A 12,885-nucleotide genomic window follows, 5' to 3' on the forward strand; every position below is an offset into this window, starting at 1 on the left:
TGTACAAGAAGGAAAAAAACATACATATTTTCTTTTACTTGTAGAGAAACTATATTATGTGAGACAACCCTTCAGATATTTGGAGTATACTTTGTGTATGTGTGTGTCAGAGAAAGAGAGTTCTATGTATTTATATTTATAGTCCCTGCATGCCTTCAAGTCATTTCCAATTTATTTCCTTCTATGAACCATCCCGGAGGTTAAGATCATCTGGGGAGGCACTGCTCTCAGTCCCACCTCCTTTGCAGGCATGACTGGTGGGGATGAGAGTCAGGACCGTCTCAGTGGTGGCCCTTCACCTGTGGAACTCCCTTCCCAGTGAAATTAGATCAGCTCCCTCCCTCCTGTCATTCAGAAAGGAAGTGATGACATGGATGTAGGGCCAAGCCTTTGGACAATAATCTGCAATGCAATAAATAACTATGGGACTGCATGGTTTTTAAGTAATTGGTTTTAAGATTATGATATTTTATCGGTAATTATTGATTTTAATGTATATGTATTATTTTTACCTGATGTTTATATATGTGGCATCAAATTGTGCCTTTTTTGTGAGCCGCCCTGAGGCCCATCGTGGTGAGAAGGATGGCATATAAATGCAGTAAATAAATACATTATGGACACCATAAGTCACAAGGTTTTCTTGGCAAAATTTGTTCAGAGAGGGGTTGTCATTGTCTTCCTCTGAGGCCAAGAGATTGTAGCTTTTAAAAATACTGAAATCACTATACCACATAACCATTCACCTTTTTATGTCTAAAATTCACTTTTGTCCCCATACTCCAAGGTCACCACCATGCTGGTTTATTTATTCCATATAATCTATTTTCCAACTTTAAAAAATGATATGCAGAAAGTAACTCAGTTACATATCATGATGTTCCAGTATAACAAAACTAGAAAAACAAAAACACAAAAGGAGGGAAAAATAACCACTTTAGTCCTAAGCTTTTTATAAAAGCTGATCAAATGTTCAAATATCTCCATTTCTAAGTTTAGTCTATAGATCATTATTTTAAATGTTGCAAAATCATTCTTTCAAATGTTCTATACATTGGATCACAAGTGGAGAAAATTTGTCTTTCCAGTAAGCAGTTACAGGGGCATGAAAAATCCACTCCCAGTTGACATTTTTAATTTTCAAGAACAGATAAATAAGTCAAAATGACATGCACATCTTTGAATATCAAACTTTCCAAAATCAAATGTATTTGTGTGATTACCTCCTCCCAAAATGTAGCCACAGTGGGACAACTCCAAAATGTATGCATTAAGGAATCATTCAGAATATTAACATCTTCAACAATTTGCTGATTTAAAAAGTGTTTTCTTGAATAGATATTGTGGTGATCAATATGCCCAGAAGAGTAATTTCTGCAGAATAAGGCATAGTTGGAACACTAGAGCCACCCTAGTTATAAATGTTAAAGCCAATGGCCATTGATTAATCAGAGCTGGATATTCCAATTCTGTACTCCATTCTTGCTGTAAACCTTTTGTGTCAAATTTATTTCTCTGATTTTGCACAAACAACAGTTCAGGATGCAAAACTATACTTTGAAGTGGAATTGCAAACTGTTGTTTATGATTAACCTTGTTAAAGTTTGTATCAGCGCAAAGCATACCATAATTTAGCTCTGCTTGCCTTATTATTTCTTCACTCTCCCTGCTTGTAAGGTGTCCAGGACTTCTCCCAAACATATCCCTATGCATGAGCTCTACATTAGGGTTTAATTTGCCTAAATACACCATGATCACTGGGCATTTATCATTGTAATTAGGCTTAATACAACAATCAGTGGCATTGTTCTATGCATACTTTATATCTGAGTCCCAGTCTCTCCTCTTTTTCTCTGGGTGTTTTTTCTTTCTTCCCTTTTATTACTTACCACCTCCTGAAAGCAGGGATATTAGGGAACCAGGAATCTCTGCCTGAACATAGTCTGCAAGGGGATCTTCATCCAGTTTGATAGCTCCTTTACAAGGCCTTACCTTTTACTTTCCAAAGCCTCTTCACCAACATTTTTCTCACAGCTCAGCACTTCAAAAGCATCTGTCTTCCTGCTGCAGCTGGCCTGGGAATCCCAGCTCTTATCTCCAGACAGTGATTGGAGATAGAGTTGGGTCTCCATCAGCTCTGCAGAAAGGGCCGCCTTTCCACAGTTACTTCCTTGAAAGCAGTCTAATCGAAGAAAACTAAACATGACAGAGAAAATATGAGCCTGACTGTTTTTTTATTTATTATTTTACATGTATATATTACATTTCCATAAAAGCAATCAAGGATGTGTATATCAGACTTCAGTCAGCAAAGCATTCAAAACCAGCAAAATAATGAAGTGACTATGAAAGCAGTGGCATAATTTGATGCCTAAATTAAAACAATTTGTTGTAATGACCTTTCTTGAAGCATCAGGGGTAGAAAACGATTGTACCTTCAGGTCATTTTACAGTCATGGTGACCACACTGGCTCTCAAAGAATGTTGCGCCTAGTGAATATCTTATTCTTGGCTTTTAACGGCAGGAGGGTTTAACCCACAATAAAGCAACTATCAGTTTAAGTACCCATGTAAGACAAAGCACAAGTGATAGTATACACCTCTCTCAGACATTAGTCTGACCTGCCCAGTATTTGAATCTAAATCAAAGTAGATTTTAATGACTTGGTCTGGAACAATTTTTCAGACCATTTTCACATTTAACCAGAGTTTGAATAATTCTGTCATAATTGAGTAGAATGTCTGTCCAGAATTCCTATACTTTTCAGATATGCATGAGATTTGCCATGCTAAATCATGATCTCACTTAATCCCACTACTAGTGTGCTGCACCACAGAGTAAGATGGAGTCTTTCCATTTTATGATGTGGCAGCTACTCCATTTCCATAGCTTAAGTGAAAAAAGACTCACCGGAGCTTATGTAGATATTTTTGTTGATTTTAGTAGACCTGACAGAGTTCTTCAGTAATAGCCAAAGAATAATAAATTATTTCAACTTTTCCCTCACCTGAAATCTGTGAAAGTATTTTTGAAAGGTGACATTTGTACAGGGGGGAATCATGATAATACTGGGTCAGTTCACTTACCTTAGCCCTTATGATTGTCTATGTCACCTCTTGTTTGCACAGGGGCCTCCATAAGGCAATGTACAGGTTACAATTCCCTATCACAGTACAAGATTTTGCTGTGATAAAACTTTGAATTTTCAAGAGATACCTGTTTCCATAATGTTATCCTGGCCTTGCCTTGATTGTTTATTCTTGGTATTCCTGCACACAAGCAAATCCTGACTGAGTTTTAGCATAATTGGTTCTTTAAAAGTTGCTCTTGAATCTTGCCTCATTATGACATCCTAAAAACTAAGCAACAAATTCAATAAAGAAGCTTTCAACTAATACGGTTTAATAAGTACTTCACAATCTATCTAGCTTTCAAAAAAATGCAGTTTTTATTTTCCTCGCTGCAATATACTTTGCCAAAAAGCAACATAAATTCTTAGGACTACTGTTCCTTATTTTATTGACTCAAAATAATAAAGTAACTAAAAAAGCATATTTATCAATACAGGAAAATGTTTAGCTTTTTAATCCAAACCTTGCCCAGTCTTATATCTGAAGACTGAGGCCAGGGCCGGCCCCACTATTGAGGCACCTGACGCCGCCGCCTCGGGCGCAGGCCCGGGGGGGCGCCGTCAGGCTGGGCGGGAGGCAGGGCACCGCCCTGACGGTGCCCCGCCTCCCGCCCAGTGCGCCCTGGCCCGTCTGGTCTTTTCTAGCAGGCCAGACTTCAGCGGCCTGCAGGGACCTCCGCTGCAGTCTGGCCTGCTAGAAAAGGCCAGACGGGCGAGCGGGAGTAGCGTGGGAGGCGGAGCCAGCTCTGACATTGCGTGGGAGGCAAGGCCAAGGCACGCTGGGCGGGGGGGGGAGCGGCGTCAGAGCTGGCTCCGCCTCCCACGCTACTCCCGCTCGCCCGTCTGGCCTTTTCTAGCAGGCCAGACTTCAGCGGAGGTCCCTCCAGGCCGCGATTGCGGCCTGGAGGGACCTCCGCTGAAGTCTGGCCTGCTAGAAAAGGCCAGACGGGCGAGCGGGAGTAGTGTGGGAGGCGGGGCCAGCTCTGGCCCCACCCCCCCGCCCAGCGTGCCCTGGCCCCGCCTCCCACGTTGCGTGGGAGGCAGGGCCAAGGCACGCTGGGCGGGGGGGAGCGGCGTCAGAGCTGGCTCCGCCTCCCACGCTACTCCCGCTCGCCCGTCTGGCCTTTTCTAGCAGGCCAGACTTCAGCGGAGGTCCCTCCAGGCCGCGATTGCGGCCTGGAGGGACCTCCGCTGAAGTCTGGCCTGCTAGAAAAGGCCAGACGGGCGAGCGGGAGTAGTGTGGGAGGCGGGGCCAGCTCTGGCCCCGCCCCCCCGCCCAGCGTGCCCTGGCCCCGCCTCCCACGTTGCGTGGGAGGCAGGGCCAAGGCACGCTGGGCGGGGGGGGAGCGGCGTCAGAGCTGGCTCCGCCTCCCACGCTACTCCCGCTCGCCCGTCTGGCCTTTTCTAGCAGGCCAGACGGGCGAGCGGGAGTAGTGTGGGAGGCGGGGCCAGCTCTGGCCCCGCCCCCCCGCCCAGCGTGCCCTGGCCCCGCCTCCCACGTTGCGTGGGAGGCAAGGCCAAGGCACGCTGGGCGGGGGGGGGGGAGCGGCGTCAGAGCGATTGCGGCCTGGAGGGACCTCTGCTGAAGTCTGGCCTGCTAGAAAAGGCCAGACGGGCGAGCGGGAGTAGTATGGGAGGTGGGGCCAGCTCTGGCCCCGCCCCCCCGCCCAGCGTGTCCTGACCCCGCCTCCCACGCTGCGTGGGAGGCGGGGCCAGGGCACGCTGGGTGGGGGGCGGGGCCAACTCTGGCCCCGCCCCCCTCACATTCACCCTGGCCCCGCCTCCCACGCAGCGTGGGAGGCGGGGCCAGGGCACGCTGGGCGGGGCCAGGGCGCGGGAGGCGGGGCCGGTGGCGGGGGCGCTTTTCAGCACCCCCGCTTCACATCAAAAAATATCTCCGGCCGGCCCTGACTGAGGCCCTTTTGCTCAAAATAATTTTCCTTAATCCAGATCATAGATAGAATTTTACTGGTTGTTTTTATGTTGTTGTGGAATTGAGGCATTTATTTTTAATTTTTCTCTGGTGTTCAAGTGTGCGGAGTAAAACCATTGCCTAATCCATAGAACAACATTGAAAACTGGCCATTGTAATTTCTAAAATAATCCGAAAATACACTAAGATACACTCTCTGTGAGGCATATATCCTGACCAGACTGAGGTTAGGTGAAACCTTGAGTACAACCGAACTCCATTAAGTTATTTACTTCCAATCACCATAGAGTCGCATTTAGAGGATCTAAAGATTCCTAAATACGTATCTTCTCTAGGAATTGCTTAGACCCTCCAAGGCAACTCTGTGTAACTTCTGGGTCACGTATACATAGAATTGCCTGGAGGACCTAACAAATTCCTAGAGCAGTGGTTCTCAGCCTGTGGGTCCCCAGTTGTTTTGGCCTTCAACTTCCAGAAATCCTAACAGCTGGTAAACTGGCTGGGATTTCTGGGAGTTGTAGGCCAAAACACCTGGGGACCCACAGGTTGGGAACCACTGTACTAGAAAGACTAACTCCCCCCCCCCCCTTTCTCCCTGAGGATGGATAAGTGAAACCACAGATGTGTTCTCTGTGGTAGCTGGGGTCTTATTATACTTTATTTACGTATGTGCTTTTCTGCCCTGGTGTACCTCCTGCCATGTTATAAACTCATTTTTTAAAAAATAAAATGAGTTAATAAAGCTTATTACATATTCAAAAAGTAGAAACAGCTAATATTAGGTGGTTGTAATATCCTTCCCTTGTAGAGGAGTAGGTTGCATAGAGACAGGTATGTGAACATAACAGAGTTCCCCTGGCTGTCTTGAAGGACGAAGAAATGCCTAGCTCTCTCCTCTTGACTCTGTTACCAGATGCCCTCTTGGAGAAGTTCTTCCCACATGCTGGCATGACTATGGCTCTGCTCTGAAAGGGAAAACACAGTCTGGCAGGGAATAAATCCACAGCTACTGCACGTCTTTCCCAGATTCCCATCATTGTCCCACAACCCTTAAGGATGTATCACAATTCATTTTGAAAGTCTTGACATTAGAAGCTTCCAGGCAAAAAATGACAAAGCTGTGAACAGCCTTCCTGCAACCAAGCATTCTCCAGTCATATTGGACTACAGCTCCCAGCATCCCCACCAGGTTGGGACTGGCTGTTTTAGAGTATTCCCAGTTTGTCTCAGATAAGCTGGAAGAATGATAGCCTCAGAGTACCCCCCCCCCCCCCTTCTGAGAATCATTTCGTGTAGCAGTCAGCATGGCTGGCTGTTTTTGAGGAACTATAGTTATATCTACACTGTGGATATAGTGGTTGGGCACCACTTTAGCTGCCATGGCTCAGTGTTAGTGAATTCTGTGATTTGTAGGTTTATGAGAAATTTCCCCTTCTCTGTCAGAGAGCTCTTGTGCCACAATAAACTACAAATCTCAGGATTCTGTAAGATAGAACTACGGCAGTGAAATGGTGTCAAACTGCTATAATTATGCAGTGTGGTTGGTTTGTGTATATATCTGTCTATTTGCAATCTGTGCTAGTTCTATTAGTAAACTAATAGATTGGATTTTGATTCATATTAGTCGGTTTTTATTAATTATGTTTTAGGGAGTGAAAAGGTAAAACAATACAACCGGGTTTCTCAGGAATTTGGGATATAACATTTGTTTATAAATTTTATGGTAAAGGAAATGACACTTGTTCAGGCCTTGGTGGCGGGTTATGTGTTTGTAAAATGTTCATTGTTTGTGTTCTGTTTCACTGTAAGTTGTTAATGTATTTAAATAAAAAAAATCTGTGCTAGTTATGTTATCCTTATTTGCATTGAATGCTGCACAGGCATTTCCCCTTCTTTTCTAAGCTATGTATGGAACTAGTATTGTTGTATATGCTATTTCTATCTATGAGCTTGAGGAATCTGGATTAAGATAAATGTTTAGAACTCTCTTTGGTAACTGGGTTGCTGTGAGTTTTCCAGACTGTATGGTCATGCTCCAGAAGCATTCTCTCCTGACGTTTCACCCACATCTGTGGCAGGCATCCTCAGAGGTTGTGCGATTGGAAACTAGGCTAGTGAGATTTATATATCTGTGGAAGGCCCAGGTTGGGAGAAAGAACTTTTGTCTGCTGGAGGAAAGTATGAATGTTGCAATTAATCACCTTGATTAACATTTAATCAACTTGCAGATTCAAGGACTGGCAGCTTCCTGCCTGGGGGAATCCTTTGTTTGGAAGTGTTAGCTGACCCTGATTGTTTCATGTCTGGAATTCCCCTGTTTTTGAGTGTTGTTCTTTATTTACTGTCCTGATTTTAGAGTTCTTTAATACTGGTAGCCAGATTTTGTTCATTTTTATGGTTTACTCCTTTCTGTTGGAATTGTCCACATGCTTGTGGATTTCAATGGTTTCTCTATATAGCCTGACATGGTTGTTTGAGTGGTCCAGCATTTCTGTGTTCTCAAAGAATATGCTGTGTCCATGTTGGTTCATCAGGTGATTTACAATGTCTGACTTCTCTGGTTGAGTTAGTCTACAGTGCCTTTCATGTTCCTTGCGTTTGGGCAATTCTGTGTTTGGTGGTTCCTATGTAGACTTGTCCACAGCTGCACGGTATACGGTAGACTCCTGCAGAGGTGAGAGGATCCCTCATGTCCTTTGCTGAAGCTAGCATTTGTTGGATTTTCTTAGTGAGTCTGCCAGGGTTTTAATTGTGCTTCTTTTTTGATTTGGGTGCTTGGAGTTTTTAGGTAACTATTTTTGGTAACTTTGGATTTTGGAAAAGGCTGAGTTCACATCTATACACTCACAAACAGAAGCTTGTAATGACTCGAGATTAGATGCCAAATGTCAGGTTGACCTGAACATAATTATGAACTACTGAACCCTGGCAATTCACATTTGTTCTGCTAGAGTTCTTGTTAGAAGAAACCTAAGAGATCACTTATCTTGCAATAGTAATGGAAAAATACTACAAACAAATGTATATAATTGATTTTAAGAGGATCTCATCCTTGGCTTGACTGGAGGGCAGAAAAGGATAGTGTTGCCTTCTACAATGTTCTACAACCCACATCACCACTTCAGCCAGTGTGGTCAGTGGTCTGGCACAATAGGAAATATAATCCAAACCATTTGGAGAACACCAAGGCAGGGGTCATGGTTTCACCCACAAAATACTGGGAATGTGGCGTCTGCAGACAGTTTTCTTCTAAAGAGCCTCAGGCCCTCCCTTTCTCCAGAGCTAAGTCTGCCAAGTTTGAATTTGTGTTATAGATGAGCACTGAGTCTTTGATTTAAAGTGTGGCTAATGTTTGTTGGCCAAAACTCATGCCTTTGAATCTTGTACAAGCAGTTGCCGAGTTACAGACATCCAACTTACAAATGACTCACAGTTAAGAGCAGGGCTGAGACAACAGGAAGCGAGAGAAATCTACTCCTAGGAAGGGAAACTCACTCCTGTGAGAGTTTTCATGGGAAAAAGATGTCACCTACAGAACTTTTCTTGTTCATAATTTGGGAACTGCCTGTAATCGGTGAGTAAATAAATTCTGAATGTACACACAACGACGTGGCAGCCCATTTACCAGTGCACCAATTCCTGGCATTGACCTTTATTAGTGTTGTTATGACTGCAGCTATTAGATATTTGGCAGTACCATGGGGCGCCCCATCAGGTGCCTGGTAGGGGCGGGTTGCGGGCCCCCTTAAGGGTTTATCAAAACTTCCATTTAGTCCTGAACTCTGTTGCAACTACAAATGTTGTAAGGGCCTGGAGAGACATACAGGTTTCTTTTTTACTTAACTACCAAACAATCCCATTATATGAGCCTTCTGGATCCATAGTTTCCAGACGCACAAATTCAACTTACAAATCTTCATGCCCCATATTACTACATGGTAGTGATGTGAGTGCAGGCATGCTGAAGTGTGCACGTTTACACTACCACCATTGGATAATATGTGCTGTGATAATTTCTAGTTTTTTGCATCCACACAGGATCCAAGAACCAAACCGCTGCACATACAATGGCCCCATTGTTTAAACTTCAAGCAGGACCACAGGGCAGTCTGTGTTTATGTATTGCGGTAGTTTAATAATATTGTTTTGAAAATACACAAGCAGCAATACCTTTATTGGGCCAACTCCAAAGCATAAACATATATCATAAATATATGTTGGAGCTACATAGAGATACATTGTCAGTTATGATGGTGTTGAGGTATTTTAATGCAGGCACATCGCTCACCTTATTAGCCTTGTGAGAATGGAGATAAAGAGTAACAAGACTGGGAATAAGATTTTAACTCCATTAGCAACATTAGCTGAATCCTTTGAGATTCAGCTGTTCATGTCCAGTTCAAATATAGCTGCTCTTTTCTTATGGTACATCTACTGTGAAATGAATGCAGTTTAACAGTTTGTTGAGACATTAGCACTTTTTGGCAGAGAAGGCTAAAGTCCTTGCAAAACTGCATCTCCCATGATTCTAAATAATTGAACCATAGCAGTTAGCGTGGTGTCAAACTGCATTAATTCTACAGTGTAGATGCACTTTTAGGCATAAAATATTGAATTTCACAAGGAGTCTTTGTACAGTTGCGTCTGTAACAAAGTTTAGGTGTTCTATTAGTAAAGCACCAGATCCTGTCTGATTATACTATGTAACAAAATTTGAAAACAAATTCTGTTCCTAGTTTGAAAATGTTATTTCATATTTAATTGTAAGAAACTTAGTTTGAAAATAGTTGTTATACTCCAGAACCTTTGTTTTTGTGGCTGCCACAAGCTATGTTGAATTGGTTGAGACTCTATGAGATATTCATTGAAAAACTAGCAAAATGTGCTGCAGGATGACCCACAAAATCAAAGTTTTTGCAGTTTTGCACTTTTTCCATGTTTTTATGATAGAACCAATTAGGAAATGACATTTATAACACAGGAACAAAAATTGTGTTACATAGTGTTATAGAACCTAAACAAGGTCAGCCCTGTACTTTGTTTTTGTTTTTTTGTTTTTGTTTTCGTGTCAGGAGCAACCTGAGTCGCTTCTGGTGTGAGAGAATTGGCCGTCTGCAAGGACGTTGCCCAGGCGACGCCCGGATGTTTTTGATGTTTTTACCATCCTTGTGGGAGGCTTCTCTCATGTCCCCGCATGGAGCTGGAGCTGATAGAGGGAGCTCATCCACGCTCTCCCCAGGTGGGATTCGAACCTGGCAGCCTTCAGGTCAGCAACCCAACCTTCAAATCACAAGGCTTTAACCCACTACTCCACCAGGGGCTTTGCTGCAGGCCCCATACAGCTTCCGTTGACTGTGTTGTTTTTTTTACTGGATTTTAAAGTAACATTTTGCTTTCATAGATAAGTATAAGAATGGGTAGTGCAGACTGAAATTCCCCATTGCATGTTAAGAGATTCAGATTTGCCACATTATTCAATTTTGTAGCTTAAAGTTTCTATTTGCCATCTTTTAAAACTGTGCTTTTCCAGTTGTGTTGATTTGGAAGTAATTGCTTTGCCTGAACTTTTCTTTCAGTCCAGTTCAACGGAGGAGAATTGAGGCAGTCTTCACCTTCCCCATCTTCAAGCGACCGGCGTCGACAGCTTCGAGCACCAGGGGGAGGCTTCAAACCTATCAAGCATGGTAGCCCCGAATTCTGCGGCATCCTGGGGGAAAGAGTGGATCCAACTATCCCACTGGAAAAACAAATGTAAGTTCATCTGACATTGACAGTGCCGGTTGGTGAGGAAACAAGGAGAGGTCATCTGCAGAAGAGATTTGATTGTAGAGCTCAGTGGCTCATTGAAGGAAGCTCAGGCATTAGGTCTGCATTACGGATTACCAACACAACAGGTCACTGTTTTGCCTGGTCTTGCTTACAATAAATCTACATTTAGTTGTATTCTCCTTTCAGCTGCTTCTGTACATGATTTGCAAAGTCTTGCTGTAATCTGTGCACACTCCAGAGAACCTGACCAGTACAGCAATATGATGCATGTTTCTAAACATGTTTCACGTGTTCACAATTTAATTTTTCAGTGTCCATTCCATTAAAGTGTATATGACATATCCTATGACATCAAGAGTTATTTTGGAAAAACTTTACTAAAGCTAATTCATGATATGTACAGGATTTTACAGAACATCATCGATTTTTACCAAAAACATTACATTGCAAAGCTTCTTATTTTGAAGACTATATAGCAATGAATACCAAGACCATAAAAGGACATCTATAACAGACATGGGCAAACTTCGGCCCTCCAGGTGTTTTGGACTCCAACTCCCACAGTTCCTAACAGCCTACTGGATTCTATCATGTAGAATTAATGTAGTTTGACACCACTTTAACTGCCACAGCTCAATGCTATGGAATCCTATGAGTTGTAGTTTTACAAGGCCTTTAGCCTTTTCTGCCAAAGAGTGATGGTGCTTCACAAAACTATTTATAGGGCTCCCTAGCATTGAGCCATGGCTGTTCAAGTGGTGTCAAATTGCATTAATTCTATAGAGTAGATGTACCCAAAGCCAGAAATACAAAGAACCAGATTGGTTTGGACACATTTTCTGGTCACATTGTCATATATATTTTTAATGAAACTTGATATATTGTAAGTGGGCAAAACTTCAACCACATATGCCTACTAGTAAAATCTACCTGTAATCTTCAAGAAGACATTCCGATTATGATGAAAACCTTCATTTATATCCGTGTTGTTGCTGCAGTAAAATGTTATTGCAGCAATTAAAAATTCAGGAAATATTTGGGAAAGGGATTGGAAATAGGATTCCACCACTCTATGACACAGACCCATCTTCAGTGCAATGGACTACTTTAATCTCCCCATCTCAAAAAAATATAGTATGGAGTTGGAAGCAGTGTATGTACATAAGTGTAAAAAATAGTTTTCAAATAGCCAAAACATCTTCCTGAGAACAATGTTTTATGCTTCACTGTTTAGGAAAAAATGAAATGAATAAAGAAGTACTTCCCTTTCTATCATGTATTAAATTGTAAAATCAGCCAGTGACATTGCTCAGTGCTACATTTGGAGCTGGCATAAGCTGTAGCTCTTTACAACAGTGTAGAAATTAATGTAGTGAATTCACTATGATAAAATATTATGAAGAATAATTGCTCATACAAGAACCTCCATGTATGCAGGTAGTCTGATTCTGCTGGTAACCAAACAACAGGTGGCCAACATGTTGATGCTAGCTTCTGAGTGGACATGCATAAACCTCTGGCTGTCTGGAGACTCAGGCTGGATCTACACTGCCGTATAATCTGGTTTCTGAATCCAGATTATCTTCTTTGACCTGGATTATATGAGTCTACACTGTCATATAATCCAGTTCAACACAGGTAATCTGGATTCAGAAACTTGATTATATGACAGTGTAGAAGGGCTTCAGGTGGATCTATTCCGGCAAGAGAAGTCTTCCTCGCTTACTTGGATGTTGACAAAACTAGACCATTGTGATTTAGGAAATGGTTCCACCGTCTGAAGGGAAATGATTTGTTCCAACAAAGTAAACCCTACAGAACATAATTTACCAATCTCAGCAAACATGCAGCAGCAAATGGCACCTCGCTGTTTAATTGGAGGGTTTCACTCTGTTTGCAGCTGCCTTGGCAAATATAAAATATCCTTTCCTCTGCTGAAAATTGCAAATAGATAATTCTACAGATATTATTTGGCATTTTCATCAATCTGTCATGCTATGACTATGAAAGACTGGCTTTTTTGAGAGTTACAATCTTGTTTAGTTACTGTTC

At 42.6% G+C, this 12,885-nt stretch overlaps 1 protein-coding gene across 1 annotated transcript in view; it reads left to right on the forward strand.

Annotated features, from left to right (window-relative positions):
- shb (SH2 domain containing adaptor protein B) overlaps positions 1-12,885 on the forward strand; it is a 197,059-nt gene that overhangs the window by 138,099 nt on the left and 46,075 nt on the right. The window contains exon 4 of the mRNA XM_062971580.1: positions 10,641-10,815. Within this exon, the coding sequence (XP_062827650.1) occupies positions 10,641-10,815 (175 nt within the window). The remainder of the gene's footprint in view (positions 1-10,640; positions 10,816-12,885) is intronic.

This window comes from Anolis carolinensis, chromosome 2 (assembly GCF_035594765.1).
Source record: "Anolis carolinensis isolate JA03-04 chromosome 2, rAnoCar3.1.pri, whole genome shotgun sequence".
NCBI lineage: Eukaryota > Metazoa > Chordata > Lepidosauria > Squamata > Dactyloidae > Anolis > Anolis carolinensis.